General features: G+C 37.4%; 1 protein-coding gene across 1 annotated transcript; it reads right to left on the bottom strand.

Moving 5' to 3' along the window:
* Window positions 1-5,484: 5,484 nt before the first annotated feature.
* On the bottom strand, window positions 5,485-8,800 carry LOC118736321 (piggyBac transposable element-derived protein 3-like). Its single transcript, XM_036466416.1, has 4 exons — window positions 8,672-8,800; window positions 7,928-8,584; window positions 7,564-7,863; window positions 5,485-5,535 (listed from the first exon to the last, which is right to left on the bottom strand). The coding sequence occupies exons 1-4, from the start codon at window positions 8,798-8,800 to the stop codon at window positions 5,485-5,487; spliced, it is 1,137 nt and encodes a 378-aa protein (XP_036322309.1).
* Window positions 8,801-20,416: the final 11,616 nt, after the last annotated feature.

Here is a 20,416-nt window from a genome sequence, read left to right as displayed (position 1 = left end):
TACCTCTGCTACCACCAGCGGGTTCCAAGTTTAATACTTTCAGAGCTTGACCAAGCCAGCAGAGCCGCTGTATTTTGATTCGCTGCATTATATCCATGTCGTTGTAAAGCTCATACAGCTCATCGTGCCATCGTCTGGGGTACTCGCGGTCGCCAAAGCGTAAAAGCCCGTAAATCTTTCGCAGAATCTTTCTCTCGAAAACTCCAAGAGCTGCCTCATCAGATGCTTTCATTGTCAATGGCTCCGCTCCATACGCCAGCACGGGTATTGTGAGTGACTTATAGAGTGTAATCTTTGTACGACGAGAGAGGACTTTACTTCTCAATTGTCTACTCAGCCCAGAGTAGCACTTGTTGGCAAGAGTGATTCTCCGTTGGATTGCAAGGCTGCTATTATTATAGGTGTTAATGCTGGTTCCCAAATAAACGAAGTCGTCTAATCAAACTTGTAACTGTCAACAGTGACGTGGGTGCCAAGACGCGAATGTGCTGACTGTGTGTTTGATGACAGGAGATACTTCGTCTTGTCCTCGTTTACCACCAAACCCAATTGCTTTTCTTCCTTATCCAACTTAAAAAAGGCAGAACAGACTTCGCGGTTTTTGATACCGATGCTATCGATGTCATCGGCATAAGTCAGCAATTGCACGCTCTTGTAGTAAATTGTTTCTGAGCAGTTCAGTTCTGCAGCTCTTATTATCTTCTCCAACATCAGATTAAAAAAGTCACATGAAAGGGAGTCGCCCTGTCTAAAACCCCGTTTGGTGGCGAACGGCTCGGCTAGATCTTGGGTCGGAGGTAGTTGGCGCGAGTGGCGGGGTCACATTTCTTGTGGATTGGGAAGAGCACACTTAAATTCCAGTCGTCGGGCATGCGTTCATCTGACCAAATTCTGACCAAGAGTTGATGCATGCACCTTATCAACTCCTCGCCGCCGTACTTCAATAGCTCAGCTGGCAGGCTGTCAGCTCCAGCAGCTTTGTTGTTTTTCAGCCGCGTTATTGCTATTCGTACCTCGTCATAGTCAGGCGGTGGAACGTCGACTCCGTCATCATCGACTGCGGCTCTTCTCCACAACTTTTCGTGCTGGTACCATTCAGTAGGGCGGAGAAGTGTTCGCTCCATATTTAAGTACCCTCTGAACATCGGCTATTAGGTCGCCATTGTTGTTCTTACAGGAGTACGCCCCGGTCTTGAAACCTTCCGTAAGTCGCCTAACTCTTTGGTAAAATTTTCGGTCATTCTTCCTGTCGGCCAACAATTCAAGCTCTTTGCACTCACGTATTTCGACCTCTCTCTTCTTATTGCGGCAAATACGTCTCGCTTCCCTCTTTAGATCCCTATAGCGGTCCCACATAGCGCGCGTTGCGTTCGATCGCAGCGTGGCCCTGTAGGCGGCATCTTTTTTCTCTGCAGCTTCCTGACACTCCTCATCGTACTAGTTGTTCTTTCGGGCTCGCTGAAATCCGATCAGCCTCAATCCGTTGTCGGACGTTTCGTCGGGGGTGAACGACAGTACTCGCCGACGGAGTCTCTCGCCCACCATAAATCCAACACCGAATTTGCGCTCCTTTACATGGCAGCTGTAATAAACGTCGCAAGGCGTTTCTTCCAGGTGTATGTCCTCATATCGTAGTCCTATAAACGTTTGCCGTGGCCGTCATCATAAGGGGGGTCTCATCCGAGGCTTTGCCTTGCTTCTTCACTGGAAGTGGTTTTACGTAGCGGGTCCCAAACCCAGCGCACAACCCATTGCCGGGACGGGGGTGGTTTCGCAACCAAATACACGTTTATATAGCGAGCCGCGTGCTCCAAGCAGACACCCGCTTGAAGCCGCACCTTCTGGTAGACAAACGCTGCAGACTTTAGTGCCCTTAAACCGAATAAGTCGGGTTGGCCCCACCGAAGCACCCTCTCTTTCTACCGTGACCCAAGGCTCCACTCGTATTGGTTACCGCATCTTGCATATGGGTTGCTCACGTTGCCCAGAGTAGGCGAACGAGGACGCAAGAAACGGGATTGAGTATAGCTATGCAACTGTAAAAGCATACCCAGCGCAACGACTATACCCCATTGCACTCCATAAGGCATAATGCTTTGCTAGATTCATAATAATCTTCTACATATTGTGCCCTATCCTGGGTTTCGCCCGAAAAATTCACTCGAAAATTTTTCATCTGCCCATAGTAAATACATGGAGACGAAAAATGAAAAGTGAACCGGTTCGGGGAAAATGAAACTCATGATAAGGCTGATTTTTACACGACTAAATATGTATTTAGCTACTTAAAATGAAACTGTGAAAAGAGTCCCAATTTTATTTCACTTTCTACATTTATCGCGAAAACGTGTGCTACCAAATTTCAACAAATAAAATTATACAATTCTGTATAAGCAAACAAATCGATCGCGCAAGAAAACAAAGTTGTGAAAAATAAACACCAAACAAAATAAACTTTAACAATGACAGTGAACTCAGTTAAAAGCAACATAGCATCATGTACATACATATGTATATATTTAGTTGTTAGCAAGGTAAAAAAGAGCTGCAGAACCAGAGCTAACAGCATCAGCGTTGAGTTGAATGGAAGGCTCATACAACTTTTTGCGTAGATTCCGCAAATGAATGCACCTGCGCCCATGCTTAGGTGTTGTAAATTTCCTGGTTGCGTGTGTGTATATGTGTGGATGGGTGAATGCATTGCTCCACATGTAAAGAAAGTGGAGCGTACACAAAAATAAAAGCATGTTCATGCATAAATGAGCTGCAGGTAAACGCACTCTTACAAATGCAGAGATGCGTATGCACATATAAATACACACGCGCCCCCCACGAGCGCAATCGACAGTTCAGCACACTTGGCTAAAACTACAAACATGCATATAAGCATCGCACATACCGGCCGCTGTGGCTGAATAGAAATAGGTACTAGTACTCTGGAGGACCTGGGTTCAGTCTCTGGCCCGAGCAGCACTCAAAATTAGAAAAATGTTGTTTTAACAGCGGTCGCTCCTCGGCAGGTAATGGCTAACCTGCGAGGGATTATCTGCATTGAAAGGGCTTTTTATAAGGACATTTGCCGTTCGGAGCCGGCGTAAAAATGTAGGTCCCTCTCCTTTGTGTAACAACATCAAAGTATCGATACCTATTCAAATGAGTTTACTCAAATCGTTATTTCGATCAAGGAATGAAACCGAAACCCAAACCGAAACCGTAACCGTTTAAAATCGTTTCGTTTTTCAAAACCGAAACCGAAACCGTAACCGTTATCTTAACCTGAAAAGGAACGATACCGAAACCATTTCAATCACAGGTTTCAATCGGTTTCCAGAAATTTACAAAAATAATAAATCAAAAATTCTTTGAAATAAATGATTTATTTAACCAAAATCAGCAATATTTTGCTAAAATTCTTGTTAAGTAGTAAATAAGTATGTCAAGATAACTTTTCGCAAAAAGCTACTAAAATGGTGCCTAATAAATTAAATCTCCGATCTGGCACCGGTTATTTGGAAGAAGTCATTTTGATTTTCATTTTCACGTGTATAGTTGTAAAGGACACAGAAATGAAGGGGTTTCATTATTATGTAGTAAATATATGACGAAAATAACAATTATATTTTAGTTTTCATACACCTTTAGTTTTACAGCAAAAAGGAAACATTTAAGTGAATCTGGTGATGACGTTGTTGCTGTGTATCTGTGTAGTTTTCAGCGAAAACTGGTTTTCGTTTGACAGATTTTACATGGACGAAAACACAAGTTTTAGGTCGAAAACCTGTTTTAGCAATGAAAACATGTTTCCGATGTCGGTCAGAACATGGTATAAGTGAAAAAAACAAGAACAACGTGAATCAGCTGTTTCTCGACTTGTGGGCACGAAATGTGGTTTTTGCGTTCCCGTACTTCTGGACTTTGTTCCATTTTTAAAAAAAAAAAAATGTTTCTGTTATTCTCTAATTACCAAATCCGGTCCGGATTGTTAGGGAAAGAACCTAGTGTTGATATTATCAGTGAACTGTAATTTTCTATTTTCTTTCCTCAACCTTTAAGACATTGTGATTTAAATAATATCAACAAAATTTTTGTGAAAAACCGAAACCGGAACGAAACCGAAACCAAAACCGAAATAAATTTTGAAGAACGAAACCAAAACCGAAACCGAAACACTTGGCAAAACCGAAACCCAAACCGGAACGTTATTTTGAATCGGTTTCATTCCTTGATTTCGATACTACTTATATGAGTCAACCGAATGTATCGATACCTACTAATATCGATAATTTTTATGCAACAAAGAGAAAGTAATTTTCAGGCGTTATCTGTGACATAAACCTTTGCGGCACCTGAGTAGAAGATCGACCTATCTCGGCAGAGAGGCCAAAAACGCCCTATTTCAGAAAACTTTTCAAGAACACACTATTTCAGAATTCGGTTCAAAAACGCCCTATCTCAAATATTTTCAATATATTTTCAGTTGAGGTATCGATATGTATATTTCTTCATTAGTAGCCATAGAAGTAATACGATTGTTAGACAAAAAATTCAACCTTTGAGAGGATCCCACAAAACTTTTCATGAAAACGACGCAATTATTTTCCATAGAAAAAATATTCTCGACAGGATATGGCACTTGCCCAAATCGATTCGATACAAGTACTTTTCTTTCGATATCAAGTAGGTATCGAAACAACTATTTGAATAAAAAAGTAGTTGGTATCGAAACATAAGTATCGAGTCCATACTCGTATTTACGTGTATCGGAACCTCCCTAATCCAGACGCACACAAAAAATTGGGGAAAAATCTAGGCCAAACAATTAGCAAAAGAGGAAGTTCCAAAATATTATTATTAACGTACATTAACGTACATATCTTTGTACGTATATAGGAGGTATTGCTATACAACTATCCATACACATTCGCATTTATTCACACTTATAGCACTTTTCAATTGCTTTTGTATGAATGTTAATGCTATTTCCCTGATACGATAAGGGACACTTGTCCCTTAAAGCGTTTCGTGCGTGGAAATACATATTTATCATTTGTTTTTGCTGTTGTTACATGTGTACTGTTTCAGTAATTTTGTTACTTTTTAAATGCTGTCTACCTTTTAGTTATGCTCAGCTCTTTTGCTGTTGTTATTGTTTTATTGTAATAGTTTTGTTGCTCTGTCGTTGCTGCCCACAACAAACTGCAATGCTGCACCTTTATTATCAAATGAGTTCATGTATGAGTATGTACATATGTACTTTCATATACATATGTACGTATCTCCATTTACACATGTATGTTCCTGTAAGTATTTCCATATTCATGTGTGCGTTTGCATTCATTGTTTCATTGTAGCAGTTAACCGCCAACGGCGCGTAATTCGTTGATTACATTTGTAACTCATTTACAATTGCGTATACGCCGTGTACAATTTAACCCATGATTCAAAATTCTCTGCGCTCACCTCATCTTACGTTTTCTTCTGCGTTCACTGTTTCTCCTCCCGTTTCGCCCTTTTGATGGCATGTTCAATAGTCACCTGAACAGCAAATGAATGAGTTAACGAAACAAATGAATGCAACATTAACGACTGAGCAAAATACATATGTATATTATGTATTTATGTATGTATTGACAGAATGTCACAGTCATGCATATGTGTATGCTTCCATGTACATATGTACAAACGCGTGTACATAAATCTTGTGACTACGAGCAGTCAGCTACATTTAAATGATTGTGTATATACTTAGTTACTACCTGGTATATAACTTGTAGGAGAGCTTTTTTTTACTTTTGGAAAGAATGTCTAGTTCATTTCAAAATAATAAAACTGGTCTGGTTGGGACAACATATTTACTAGTTGTAGGGAGACTATAAAAGACGCCGCCTATAGACCCACACTGCAATTGGGAGCACCGCGAGTTATGTGCGGAAGAGATGCCGATATATGGGATGGCGAGGAGCTTGAAATACCAGCCGACAGGAAAAAATCGCGTAAATTTAATCAGACAGGCGACTCCCATACGGTGCAAGTCCAGGGCAAACTGCTGAGAGAAAGACCGCGGCGACCTAGCAGCCGATGTCCAGAACGTACTTACATACATTATGGAGGGAACAATTTTCCACCCTACTTAATGGAAACGTCACTGAAAATTTGTAGATATAATGAACGCGAGAATCCAGTCGTTGACGACGGCATATCATCTGACTATGACGAGGCATGAATAGCAATTATGCGGCTGACAAACACCAAAGTTGCTGGAGTTGACGGTCTGCTAGGTGAGCTATTCAATTACAGCGGCGAAGAGTTGACAAGATGCATGCGTCAACTATTATGCAGAATATGGTTAAATGAACGCATGGCCGTCGACTTTGATATAAGTGAGATCTGCCGAATACATACTAGGGGTGACCCCACGATATGCAATAACTACCGTGTGATTAGCCTTCTTAACCCATATGATCCCAAGCAAATTTTTTTTTCGCGTATTTGAATGAAACTTGTAGATTAGGGTAAAATTGGGTCGCTGAATCCATATTTGTGGTCAAAATTTTTTTAGGAATTTTAGTTTTCGAGATACGGGGTGTTCGATTAATCGAACACTGGGCACAAGTAGGTGTTTTTTTTTTTTATAATTTTTATCTGTTTATTGCTTCAGCTGAGTAAAAAAACTGATTTATTTCAACGTAACGATTTATTAAATAACTTTTAAAAGGACATAACAAGTTAATATTTTGCAGAAGTTTACTTTTTTAAATGGTATGACTCAAAACAATGGGTGTGTAGTGCAATGTTACATCTCTTGCATATGAAAGAACTAGGCTTGTGGCACAATTTGCATCTCCATTTTTTATTATTTTCGATTTTCACAATGAGGTGCTGTCCGGCAAGTCTCGGGATATTTTGAGGATGACTATCCTTTGAAGATCCTGGTAAATAATCAAGGTCACTCTCTTCGTCTTCTGCGGCGTTTCCGACGTCTTCATCATCAGCGGTCATTATAAGAGAATAAGCAATTTGCACACGGAAGTCTTTCTGATGCAGGATGCTTTTCTTATAATATCGACGAGAAAAACAGTCAAGTTTCCATGCGTTCACAACAGCAGAATTTAATAGAGAAATCCATAAAGGCCAATACCATTTTTTGGATCGAATCGCAATGTAATGGTTCTGGGCGGCATTGTCGTGAAGATCCACTCCACCCATACCCATATTATAATTTTTAAGTAGCTGAGGCTGGTTGTAGTTTGCATATCCTCCAGGTTGAACAATTTCCCCACAAGCGCTTACTTTTTGCTTCTTCCACCTTTTTACAGGCACCATTGGCATGATTTGTTCGAAGTTTGTGGCAATCGTAACCTCGCTATTGTCCTGCCAACGACAAACCAAAATCTTATTGTTGTTATCAAATTGGTAGTCATGATTGCCCCTCTCTAATTGCTTTCCAGTTTTAAGTTGTGCACCTCCAATACGATTTGCCCGTACGGTGCCAGTTGCGCAGAATCTTTTCTCAGATAATAGGCACATTAAGTAGTAGGACGTAAAAAAATTGTCAAAATATACCATATGACGACTTGGATACTCAACATTTTCCAGCAAGCGTAAAACCACATCTGCTCCCAATCCAACCTGCTTGTCGTATTTATCGGCTGCTCCAGCATATGGTATACAATTATAAAGGTAGCCAGAAGCCGAACACAGACACCACAATTTGTAGCCGAAACGAATGGGTTTCCCACGTATGAACATTTTGCAAGAATGACGTCCAAAGTATGGAACCATTTGTTCATCGATTGAAAGCTTCTCCTCCCAAACACCAAATTGCATAAATTTTGCGTTCATAACTTTATACAATGGTCTTACCTAAGTAAACAGAATACAGTTTATAAGCAAATCATACAAAATGAAAATAACTTGATTAAAGTACCTTAGCCATTTTATCTGTCGAATCAAGATTGTAGTTGTTCCCGAAATGGATGAACCTCTTGATATCTTGAAAACGATTCCTGGACATGCATGCTTTCACGATAGGTACTCCTAATGTTGGGTTTGTTGACCAATAGTCACGAGTTGTCGGCAAAGTATGATATCCTGATAAAATTAAAATACCAAGAAATCGCTTCAAAGCAACTTGATCAATGCGGAAGTGTTCGTTTTTCTGCTGAGCATATCTACTTGTTTCTTCGATAATCATGTCAAGGACTTCGTTATCAAAAAAGAGTGAAAACAATTCCAATGGGGTTTTGCTTTGGAAGGTTTCTGCCAAGTTTTTTTTAACATCATCCAATGGCTCGGTTGTAGGGGAAATATCATATTCGAATGTCCCGTCACGGTTTTTTCTCTGCACCCACTTGGGCTTACTAAAAGCTGATAAGGGCTTATATTTTTTAACTGGTGTTTCATTTGTCTCAATTCGCTGCCTTTTGGAGGGATTTTCTGAGGTAGATGGTGTTGTATCTGACGAAATTTCGATACCAGTGACGTTATCTTCTTCGATATGGTCATTTTGATGTATATAGTCTCCTGTAGATTTTTCAATCGTATCTAGCTCAAAGGTTCCAGCACATTCCACTATATCTTCGCACTATTAAATAGATTATTTAATATTAAAACAAAAGAAAAAATACTTATTAGAATAATTCAAAGCTCGTCAGAGAAGTGTTACACTTACTTCACCCATAGTTATTACATCATCATCAAAATCTTCTTCATCGGTATTTTCGTCAACTTTTTCCGGTGGTACAATTGTAACTGTAGCAATTTCAGTTGCATCGTCACTCCAGTCTTCAATAATAGCCATTACTTCATTTTTAGTAAGAGCTCGACGACGAAGGGATCTAGCACACTGTTTTTCCATTTTTTAATCACACAATTTTCCACTTTCTAATTACAAATTGCTTCGACTAAACAAGTTCACTGAACCGCACACTTATTCATACTAAATTTGAACACGTGCTTTTAGTTATTCCGACTAAAATATTTCTACGCAATTGAACAAACGGTAAATACATTTCATATTGCAACCGAATTCAAAGAGGAAAAAAAAATGCTGAGTTGTGCCCAGCGTTCGATTAATCGAACACCTAACTTCACATACATACAGGGACCGTTATATTAAATTTGCAAACATGAAAACTATCAAAACGAAAACTTCAGTTCATTCGCAGCAAAACCTTATACCAGGTTCTCATATTTTCTAAATCTCTTTAATTAAAATAATTCTTTTAAAAATAAGCTAAAATTAGTGAGTTTTTATTATGCTCTGTGCTAAGATTGGGTGATGGTCAGAAAAAATAATTGTTCGTAATAATGTAGAAAACACTCCAAACCAACATAAAACGTCATAATTTCGTATCTCACTTTTAAATAAAACCCCTGAAAAAATTGCAAAAAACAGTAAAAATTACTGTTCGATTATTCGAACAATGGGACGATATGGGTTAATATGGCGAATAATGTCGTTTTCAGCGTATTATGTGAAACACTGAATCCCATCGCCAACGAACTGGTCCAAATATTGGAAAAGACCCGCGAAGATTGGATCGACACTCACCATATATTTGAAGATTTCAAAGCTGCTGTCGACAGCACAAGAAGAATTCGCCTACATGGCGCAACGTCTGTATTTTGGTATCCCCGCGAAACTAACATGGTTGTGTAAAACCACGTTGACCAGTGCCACCGGCTCCACCAGAGTTTTGAAGAACATCTCCGAGCTGTTTGATGCTAAACCAGGCTTCAGGTAGGGCGACTCCTAGCCAGCAGATGTTTCAGATGGGGCGACCCCTTTTTGTGTGTCTTCTTGATTCTGATGTTAAGGTAGAAAAAAATACCTTAAAAACTTTACCGGAGAGGTACAATTTTTACAAGAGCACACTATTGCTAGCGTATGCCGACGACATTAACTTCATTCACAAAAAACAACCACTATTTATTGCTTTGTAATGTGTATATATAAAACAGAACCTCATCTGTGCTACATACTAAATATATCAGACAATACTTTTAGCCATTTATGTTTATATGCACATTTGTATGTATGTATGTAATTCGATACTAAATGCATTTCTGGACTCCACTTAGTACCTACTCGGGAAAGCCAATGCAAATGTAAGTTGCAATTTGTGTAGATCACATCATATGGATGTACGTATGTATGTTTGTCGACTCTTTGCCGCGCAGACAGCTGGCAGATGCGTCAAAATGACAATTTGTAAATTTAATGTGTCAGAAAGTGAACGTTTTTGTGGCGGCAAACCAATTTAATTGAACATTTCTTGTAAAAATATATAACCACCTGTCTCAGTTTGTATTCGTTTAAAAAGTATATTTGTATGCATGTATAAATGCATTTACATACATATTCACATCCGCAATCATGGATTAAATGTTAGGTAGTGTCCTCAAGCGTTACAGAAAAATTTAAAGGTTTTTTTTAAAAAGTAGGGCATCCTTCTAGCGCGAAAGATAATTTTCAATTCTGGCAACTATCTAGAAAGCTCTATATTGTTTTTCGAACGACTAATTGAAAGATCTGATAACGCGGAGGTCTTAGCATTATGCTGTTCGGATTTTAGCAATAAGCTTTTTAAAAATTAAATTAAATTAAAACAAGTAAAGAAGTATAAGTACGTGTGAAACCGAACGTTATATACCCGGCGCAGGTATCAAATATCGTCGTTTCGACTTTCTCTAAACCACATTTGCATCATAAGCAGTGGGTGCAATTTTAGTCCGATTTGAATAATTTTCAACGAATTTCTTCCTTGTACGAAGGTTGTTAAATGCACCGAGTTTGGTAGAAATTGACGAATCGGTTACCGAGATACACATTTGTGGTCATAAGAAGCGGCGCCAAGCCCATTATCCAAAAATGTACAACAATCTAATTTTACGCTACGTGGTTATTGTAATTATCGATTTTAAGCTAATTAAGTAGCTTCAGTAGTTACTGATTTATCGCAGTTTTCGTGTTTCTGTAAATCAACGTTATATGGGAGGTGGGCGTGGTTATTGGCCGATTTCAAAGATTTTCAACAAATTTCTTAGATAGGCCCTAGGCAAGGCTTGAACCGAGTTTGGGAAGGATTGGTGAAGCGGCTGTTGAGATACTGTATTTCATCATAAGCGTGACCCCCCGCCCATTTTCCAAAAATTTCGTAGTAAAACAATTCTTAACAAATTCGACTTCACACACCAATTTTCAACAATTTGGGTCCAACATTTACTGAAATATCTCAGTTTTTCCATTTTTCGAAAATATCGCTATATGGGAAGTGGGCGTGGTTACAGTCTGATTTCGCCCATTTTCAAGAATATTGTAAATTAAAAAAAATGGGCTTAGCCACGCCCACTTATGGTTACATGTGCATATCTTGGTAACCGCTGCACCAATTTCTGCCAAACTTGGCACAGTTGTTGGCCTTGGTACAGCATACTAAATGGCCGCAAGCACAATAACCATACCGAGTTTGGTACAAATTGGTAGAACGGTTACCGATATACATATATGTGATCATAAGTGGGCGGTACCACGCTCATTTTCCAAAATTTTACCATTAGCGTATTTCTTGGTAAAGAAATGTTGCAAGCAACAATTTTGAATAAATTAGCTTCAATATTTACTGATTTGTCGAAGATTTTGTATTTCTCTAAATTACCGTTGGGATGTGGGCGTGGTTATCGTCCGATTTTAAAAATTTTCGGCGATTTTTTATGCTGTACCAAGGCCAACAACTGTGCCAAGTTTCGAAGAAATTAGTGCAGCGGTTACCGAGATATACACATGTAACCATAAGTGGGCGTGGCTACGCCCATTTTCCAAAAATGTATAACACTCTAACAGCCAGTTTCACCAAATTATTTAAGTGAAAATTTTCGAATTTTCGGTTTCACCAATCAATTTTAATTTTGATTTAAGTGACCTATGCTCTGCACTTAAATAAAAGTTAAATCAGAACAACCACACTCAGAGGTGTTACACGTTTAATCACCTGATCATTGTGTATCTGCTGCTTACTTGTATACCAGCCCTGCTTTTACAACACAGCGTGCCAAAGCTTTCAAAAGCTCTCAGTACAAATGAAAGCGAAAGCTAGTCCTAGTCTGTTTTACAACCACTTTTTACTCACTTAAATAAATAGTTTATTGAAACTGAAAATTATTTAAATGAGAATTAAATACAAAATTAAATTAAAGTTAATTTCCACTTAAATAGTTTGGTGAAACTGGCTGTTAGTTTTCGTCTAAAAATTGTTGTAAATATTAATTTTGAGTGAATAATCTTCAGTAGTTACTAAAATATCGCAGCTTTCGTATTTCCGAAAATTACCGTTATATGGGAAGTGGACGTGGTTATTGTCCGATTTTTTAAATTTTCGGCCATTTAGTATGCTGTATCAAGGCCACCAACTGTGCCAAGTTTGGAAGAAATTGGTGCAGCGGTTACCAAGATATACACATGTAACCATAAGTGGGCGTGGCTACGCCCATTTTCCAAAAATTTATAATATTCTTATTTTTCGTCTAAAAGTTATTGCAAATATCAATTTTGAGTGAATTATCTTCAGTAGTTACTAAAATATCGCAGTTTTCGTATTTCTGGAAATTACCGTTATATGGGAAGTGGGCGTGGTTACAGTCCGATTTCGCCCATTTTCAATACCAACCTACCTTGGATTAAGGGAAACCTACAATATCTCAATTTTTGCTCGAGTTATCGTGTACACGGACGGACGGACAGACGGACAGACGGACAGACGCACGGACAGACAGACATGGCTTAATCGATTTCTTTTTTCATCCTGATCATTTATGTATACATTTGTCTATATCTATCTCGATTCGTTTTGGCTGTTACAAACAACCGTTATGTGAACAAAATTAATATACCCTTGTGCACAAGTGCGCTCGGGTATAAAAAGAAAATTAAATTAGAAAAGAAAAAATGTAGATTAAAAAAAGAAAAAAAAAACCGCTGACTGAGACTCGAAATCGGATTTCTCGAATGGCACGCCCGTGCTTTGCACACTCGGCCATTGCGATTGTTTGTGCGAATCGAGCTAAATATATACAAGTGCTTTCTCTCAAAATAGACTTTTACCACGAGTGGTTAATGAGACATCTTTTTTCTACGACTTTTGTGCTAGAAAAACGAAATGCTCTCGAACTATCTTAGCCAGAATTACCCTGTAAGAGTAAGTTTAAGCCAATTTAAATTTACCCTCGTACTAGGAACTTTACCTAACGAAATTTATGGCGTACATTTCTGTGCGAAAAAGTTAATATTGACCCTGACTTTTTCTCCTGGGACTGAAGATACCCACTCCTATACCTCTCGGCGATTTCGAGTCGTCTGAACGCCAGTGTTTGTCTAGAAAGGTGGGGCACTTTAGGAATTCCCTCTTGGCCATCCGAATAGCTTTCTTGTAAGTAGCTTAAGTGGATGAGTTCGAGAGATGATTTGCTGAGTTTCACTTAATCAGGTAGTGAAATATTTTCTACTACAAGTAATATGAAAAGGCCAGGTAACTGCAAGGCATGCCCCATTATTGGACACTATTCAGTTTATAATTCTTCTTCTTCTTATCTTGCACTACAACCGTTTGGGACGAGACCACACAAGGCCTTCTGCACTTAGTCCTTCCATTGCGGTCGTAGGCACCCTTCATTTCCTTGTCCACCCATGGGTGCTGAGTCAAAGGATCTTTCCACGGGAGCGTCGTCAGCCATGCGTAGAACATGTCCAAGCTAGCGCAAACGCTTTATTTTTATGCGCTTAACTTAGTCCATGGCGCTAAAAAGCTCAAACAGTTCGTCATTCCACCTTCTCCTATACCCGTCGTCCACGAAAATAGGGCCGTAGATCTTGCGTAGAATAGTTTTCTCGAAAGCTCACAAAGCTTTCTAATTTTTGTTCGATATCGTCCAAGATGAGGGATGTGTATAGCGTGATTTCTGTTCGTCGCGAGAGGGCTCTGGTTTTCAATTGGCTACCGAGCCCAAAGTAGCACCTGTTGGGGGTTGTAGGTGTTCTCATACATCGATGTTTCCATCTATATTTCTCCAGCTTTAATTTGGAAATTTGCGTATCACTCTAAATGCATGCGCAAGGTATCGTAATAGAAAAAGTATTTTCGCACATTCGATAGTTTGACATGGTAGCGACGATATGTAAATGGCGTATGAGTAACATTCTTTCCTGCACATATTTCATTAAAAAAAATGTTTATGTCATCCCTTGAATAATAACAAATGTCTCTGAAGATGGCGAAAGGTCAAAGTTACTTTTTATCTAAACCAACTTAAAACTTCCTTTTAAATAACAACAGCTTAGGTAGGTAGGTGACTGGAACTACAAAATAGCTTAGGAACCTACTTCGGTGTTTGTATCTCAAGGCTTATTTTTCGTATTTTAATCGTCTGGGGAAATATAATCCATTGAAGGTCGTGACGTATAATCACATAACATAGTGGCTTGGAGCAAAGCGGAAACTCTGAAAAAAAATAGCTGTGATTCAAAAAAAGGGATGGGATCAAATATTCCGGGTGGCAGACACAAATTTTTAAACCTTTTTGGTTCACTATGACTCAAAAGGCCATGGTGGGAAGGCCAAGTATCGTTTAAGATAGTAAACTTCACTTTTAATAGGGTTTGAACACTGTTGGCATGAATGATGGTCGTAAAAAAATCTAAACGGCCACACTGATAATAATATCAAACATACAGTATTGATTTTTGAATATCCTCTTTAGGTTGTGTCTGAATTACATCGCATTCGATCCGTATGTCACTAATATGCAATCCCCAAAGCTGTGCAAATGTAATTACCAGGGAACGGATTTTATGGAAATCGCCTTTTTTTCTGCTAAAGAGATAAAGTATATTCGATTAAGAATGTCCACGATTTAGCTTTCCCTGATTCCATATATACACATTTGATGTTGCCTTATTTTGCCTTTTGTAAGATATTTGCCTTTTTTTTGCCTTTTTAAGATATTTGCCTTTTTTTGCCTTTTCTACCTTTAAAAAAGTGATTATAGCATTTACAATTTTTTTTTTAAGATTAAAAAATATACGCATGCCCATGCGGCTTATAGAAGCGCAGGGACCTCTTGCCAAACTGGTGTTGAAAAAATTCAAAGCCGTTTTCTCAGCTAACGTAGGCTTGGAGACAATAAGGGGTGTGGATAAAATTGTAAAGGGCGAGGAAAACGCCCTTATTCCTGATAATATGAACGTTTCAAACGTTCCATATTTAAATTGGGCTCCACTTGTATCAACTTACGTCGAGCGCACATTTAATACATTCAAGGCTTTTCTTCGCGAAAATCGAATGAAAATGCTGCCAGAAAACTTCAAAATGCTTCTTGTGGTTCAATGTTACTACAACTATACAGATTAAAGTTTTATGAGTTAGAAACTCGAAAGGATAAAATAGTCAAAGATTCAAAAGTACACATTTCTCATATAATGAAACTAGTTCATAGTTTTTCTCTTTTTACTTGTAATATAAACATTTCTAAAATAAATATATTTTTTGACTGTTCTTCGTATTTTCTGTCTTTTTTAGTGCCTTATTTTGCCTTTTTTGCAATACTTGCCTTTGCTTTTTCCTGCCTTTTTCGCTATTTTATTTTGCCTTTTCCAGCCTATTTCGTTATTTTATTTTGCCTTTTTTATAGGTTTTTAGGTCCTAAAAATCCGTTCCCTGGTAATTACATTACAATTACAATTACATTCCTCAGTAGTTGTAATTAAGAAGCAATTACTTCACTTTCTGAATTCCTTGAAGTAATTTCAATTGGAATTTTTTTTTTTAAATTCCGTTACAAGGAATTTCATATTGTAATTGGAAAAAATTACGTGTTAGTGTTAGAAAGGAATTGAAAATGTAATTTTTTTCCAACTCCTTTGAAAGGAATTGAAAATGTAATTGATTTTTTTCGAGTTTCACTCCTCAAAGTAATTTAAAAAGTAATCGAAAAATTTATAAAAAAAAATGCTTACTGGTGAATTGCAATAGCTTTGTTAAATTTCTTGGTTACTAACTGCCTTGAATAAATAACTTATACTTAAGTAGTATTATTAATTGGACTTTAAGAAAGCTGAATAACTTAAACAGTAGCTGTTCAGTTGCGAACGCTCTTCGCGGCAGATGAGACCCGTAACTGTCGCCTTTCGGTGAAGAACAGTCCGGACTGTTGCTGCCTTGGGCACTGCTGTTCTCTTCGACTAATCCCTGCGTATCTATAAAAATGCACTGACTTAATTGTGTATATTATGGTACCCTTATGGCGTGCCTTCTGGGGCCTTTGAAGTACTCTTACTGGTATCCTGCGGTACAAATGAGGATAGAGGCCGCTTGAATTAAGAGTTTTATAAACAAGTTGCATTGCTACGGCTAAATTTTGATGATAGCACTGTAAGGACGCTAAAATTACACAAAAAACGCCGGGACACGTAAAATTAATTTTGGGTACATAGTAGGTTACGGGTTTTTTTTTTTGATAAGGTCATTTAGTCGTTATTTTCATTCTAAGTTTGCATTGCAAATGAAAAAAATTCAAACTTTATCCTGGAAAAAGTTACTCATACGCCATGCATGAGTACGATCATGTACGATATGGCGTATGAGTAACATTATTTCCTGCTAGTATTTCATACAAAAAATGATTGCACTTTCACCTAACCCTTGCAAACTTGTTTATTTATCCATCGATTTTCATCGTAGGTTTTAAGCCGCAAAGCAAGCAGATATTGGCTAGTCTATACTAATATATATTTTGAGAGCCGTTTCTTCTGTTCGCAAAACTCGAGAAAGGCCGTACCGATTTTTTTGAAATTTCGAAATCTACTGCAGACTTTCCAAGGTGGGTTATAGGCTCAAAAAAGTCTCGATATAGAAAGGGGGCGTGGCACCTCCCATATCAACCGAATTTTTCAAACTGCATATATTTGTGGTAGAGGACTAGAACTGGGTATGGGGATATATATTTATATAAGATCAATTCCATACTCAGAACAGACTAACTGTCAAAAAGTTGGTTGCAGGTTTGGATTATCAAAGACACAAACCGAATTCGCTAAAAAAAAAAGGGTTGCATTCGTATAAACTCCAAATAAAAGGGTGGTTTCAAGGTAAACAAATGGTAAACTCCGAGTTTAAGAGTAGAGTTTAGCGTTAAACTCCAAAATGGCCCATAAACTCGAGTTTGAGACTCAATGAGAACGTAATATTACTTTAAGATAGTTGATAATCCTATTGAAAATATTTCCAAATCAAGATTTCTCAAATACCTTTCGTTTTGTACCCATACTATAATATTTCATTTATTTTGTCAATTTAATTGAGTTAAATATTCAAACAGGTGACAAGCCTATTCGCAAATATATTTGACACCCACTTTGCAATATTTCCGTTATTTTATCAATTTAACTGAGTTAAAAGTTTCAAATAGCTGGCAACACTCCTAAAGAGTATCTCCAATGGTTATCTCTTTTAGGGCCATTTTCTAATGTAAGCAGTAAAGTTGCCTTTACTAACAGGGCAGATAAATTGTTCCTCACTTTAAAGTGTTTTCATTTTCTTATCTTACCGGTAAAAATAAATTTGTTATTTCGTAGAGTGAAACTTCACTACATATCCGAGAGTGAAACTTCACTACATTCGTCATATAATTTCAAAGGTTGGCAATGCAACATAAGCAAATATAGAGCAAGAGCAACTGTTAGCAAAAACCAAAACCTTGGTTGAAATATCTAATATAGCTGGCTCATGAACCAAAACCAAACCAAAATTTAAAGTTGGGTACAAATTTTAAAGGTTGCATCGGGTGAGCAACAGTTTATCGATTCGAGAAATTAATGCGCTGATGAGAAAACGAAAACTCGTATATCGGGACGATAAAGTGGCCGGTAAACTAAAGGTTAGATGAGAAAACGGCCCTAAAACTTCTTAAATTTGATACCCGCATTGTAATAGTTCATTTATTTTATCAGTTTAATTGAGCTTAAAATTTTTAAAACAAGTGGCAGCCCTCCAAATTTTTGTATCGTTAATGATTCCGGTATCATACCGAACAATTAAAAAAAAAATCAAAGCAGTTCTGCCGTTCTTGAGTTTTGAGGCGTCGTACAAACGAACAGAACTTTTTTATATATACTCTTTATACATAGATATAGATAGAAGATATCCGATGTGTGCTTTCGTTTTTAATCTTTGACCACAACAAAAATTCCATATTTTAAATTCGTAAATTAACTTTCAGTATCTCGATTACTTTTACTATTCCTTTGAGTAATTGAAAAAACTAAAGTACTCTTGCAATTCCAGGTAATGGAATTGACAAAAAATCAATTACATTTTCAATTCCTTTCAAAGGAATTGGAAAAAAAATTACATTACTAGCACGTAATTTATAAAAATACAATATGAAATTCCTTGTAACGGAATTAAAAAAAATACAATTACATTTGAAATTACTTCAAGGAATTGAGAAAATAATCGATTCCTTTTCTGTGGACTGACGGAATTGATTCCTAATTACAATTCCTTGTAATTTTCAATTGGCAGTAATTTAATTCCTAAAGGAATCATTACGACCCAGCTCTGGCAATCCGTCACCTTCTCTTATAGGGCGAACCGCTTCCGACTGATCGCCGTCATACGTCAGCAGGCGCGATACCAACCAAGGCCATGTCCAGAAAACTATGATCCAAATATGAAAAGTATTAGGTTCTCTTTTTGTAAGAAAGTATAAGTTGAAAAATTCCATTAAATGTCGTCGAAATCGAAAACATAAAATTCATGGATGTATATATTCTGGGTGTTTTTTCTTGCGAACATCTTTGTTCTATAATTTTTTATATACGTATATTCTTAGTCATGAATAAAAAAAATTTGATTCATCTATGTACCTGCCATATCGGTTATGCACTTTGCCTATCGGCTTATTGAAAAACAAAAAATTAATGCCAATGCTTCAGCCTCGAAAGTATTCGATATAGTACCCACTGCTAGCGGAAGATGAATGTCAATGCCTTTTTTGAGTTAGATGAAAAGAGATTTGGGTTCAATGACTATTTCAGCAAGTAGAAAAATTCGACTGTCTCCCCATTCATCATTCCAGTTTTTAAGACGACCTCCAAATGACTTGAAACTGTGAAAACCCTTCCTGATTGCTGAACAAGAATTTTTTCATTTTTTGTGCGTATTTATGTCTCTATGAATATATCATTTTCATTAGTTTCTTTAGTATTTAATCCATGACAGCATTTCAAGATTACCATTTGGCCTTTCCTTTTAAATGTCTGGTAGCACTGAAAACGCTTGTCAAAGGGACATTTTTCTGTACGCACTTAGTAATTCCTTTTTTATTACTTTTTGTGAACTGTGCTTCGCTGATCTGTTTGACCTTGCAAAATTTAATAAAAGAAATATAAAATTGTAATATACATATGCTGCACAATTCTTATATTTTATGTACGTACGCCTGTGGAAATGTGGTTGAAATTTGCAAGGGATTAGCTCATTTCGTATCAATGATGCAGAAATTGCAAATGTGTGTAACTATGTATGTAAAATTCGAATACACTTATGTATACCTTTGTACATTTTTATTTAAGTATGAATATGTACATATGTACTTATGTAGTATATATGTATATATGGACGTTTATTTATTTATATGATTCTGCTACAGTTGCTTTCGTTTCCCATTCTAACTATGGACAACGCAGATATGGATGTGCGTATGCGCATTTTAATCCGAACAGTATTAATGCTCGACAAAAGTGGCCCAAGGTAAGCCAAACAAAAAGAAACACAAGTACATAAGAATGCAGTCACATAATTGTGATGGTGCACTTGCATGAAGCAGACAAATACTTTTACATATTTTATAAATGTGACTGCGGTAAAGGGTTTTAAAAAAATTTCACACATACTTTATCGCGCCACTCTTGCTGTTGTCTTTCTGATGGTGTGATTTTCATGCGGCAATGCAGTGTTATATAATTAAGCGCATATTAACACATATTTTACGTACATACCTGCATACACTCAGACAAATAACTAACGCGCTTTTGGTGTGGGCTTTTGCCAATTTTTTACCTCAAGTTTCTGTTCTAAGAGCAATTACTCCTCTCTCATTCTTATATGTTGTTTCAATTACTTCTCTCATATGAGTAGTCCACTTGCATAGGGCTCTATGTAAAATATTTTCGATTTGTAGTTTTTGGTGGTTAACGTACTAGTATTTAAAGTAGTTTCATGTCCGCTAACAATACAGTGCAAAATCCTTATATATTCTGAAATAAATAGCATCAAATGTTAGCTACTCTAGCAAAAGTCGCTATAATACTTACTGTATGTATATATACACTTTCAAAAGTCGCTACAATATTTATTGTACG

Source organism: Rhagoletis pomonella, unplaced genomic scaffold, assembly GCF_013731165.1.
Source record: "Rhagoletis pomonella isolate Grant_MI unplaced genomic scaffold, Rhpom_1.0 Rhpom_scaffold_00003, whole genome shotgun sequence".
Lineage (NCBI taxonomy): Eukaryota > Metazoa > Arthropoda > Insecta > Diptera > Tephritidae > Rhagoletis > Rhagoletis pomonella.
The sequence above is the reverse complement of the archived record's forward strand: the minus strand, read 5'-3'. Positions and strand labels throughout refer to the sequence as shown.

Coding starts and splice junctions, on each gene's coding strand:
- LOC118736321 (XM_036466416.1), bottom strand. CDS start 8,800: ATGGCTATTATTGAAGACTGGAGTGACGATGCAACTGAAATTGCTACA. Junction 8,585..8,671: donor ATGTAATAACTATGGGTGAA/GTAAGTGTAACA, acceptor TCTATTTAATAG/TGCGAAGATATAGTGGAATG. Junction 5,536..7,563: donor AGTATCCAAGTCGTCATATG/GTATATTTTGAC, acceptor TTTGCTGTTCAG/GTGACTATTGAACATGCCAT.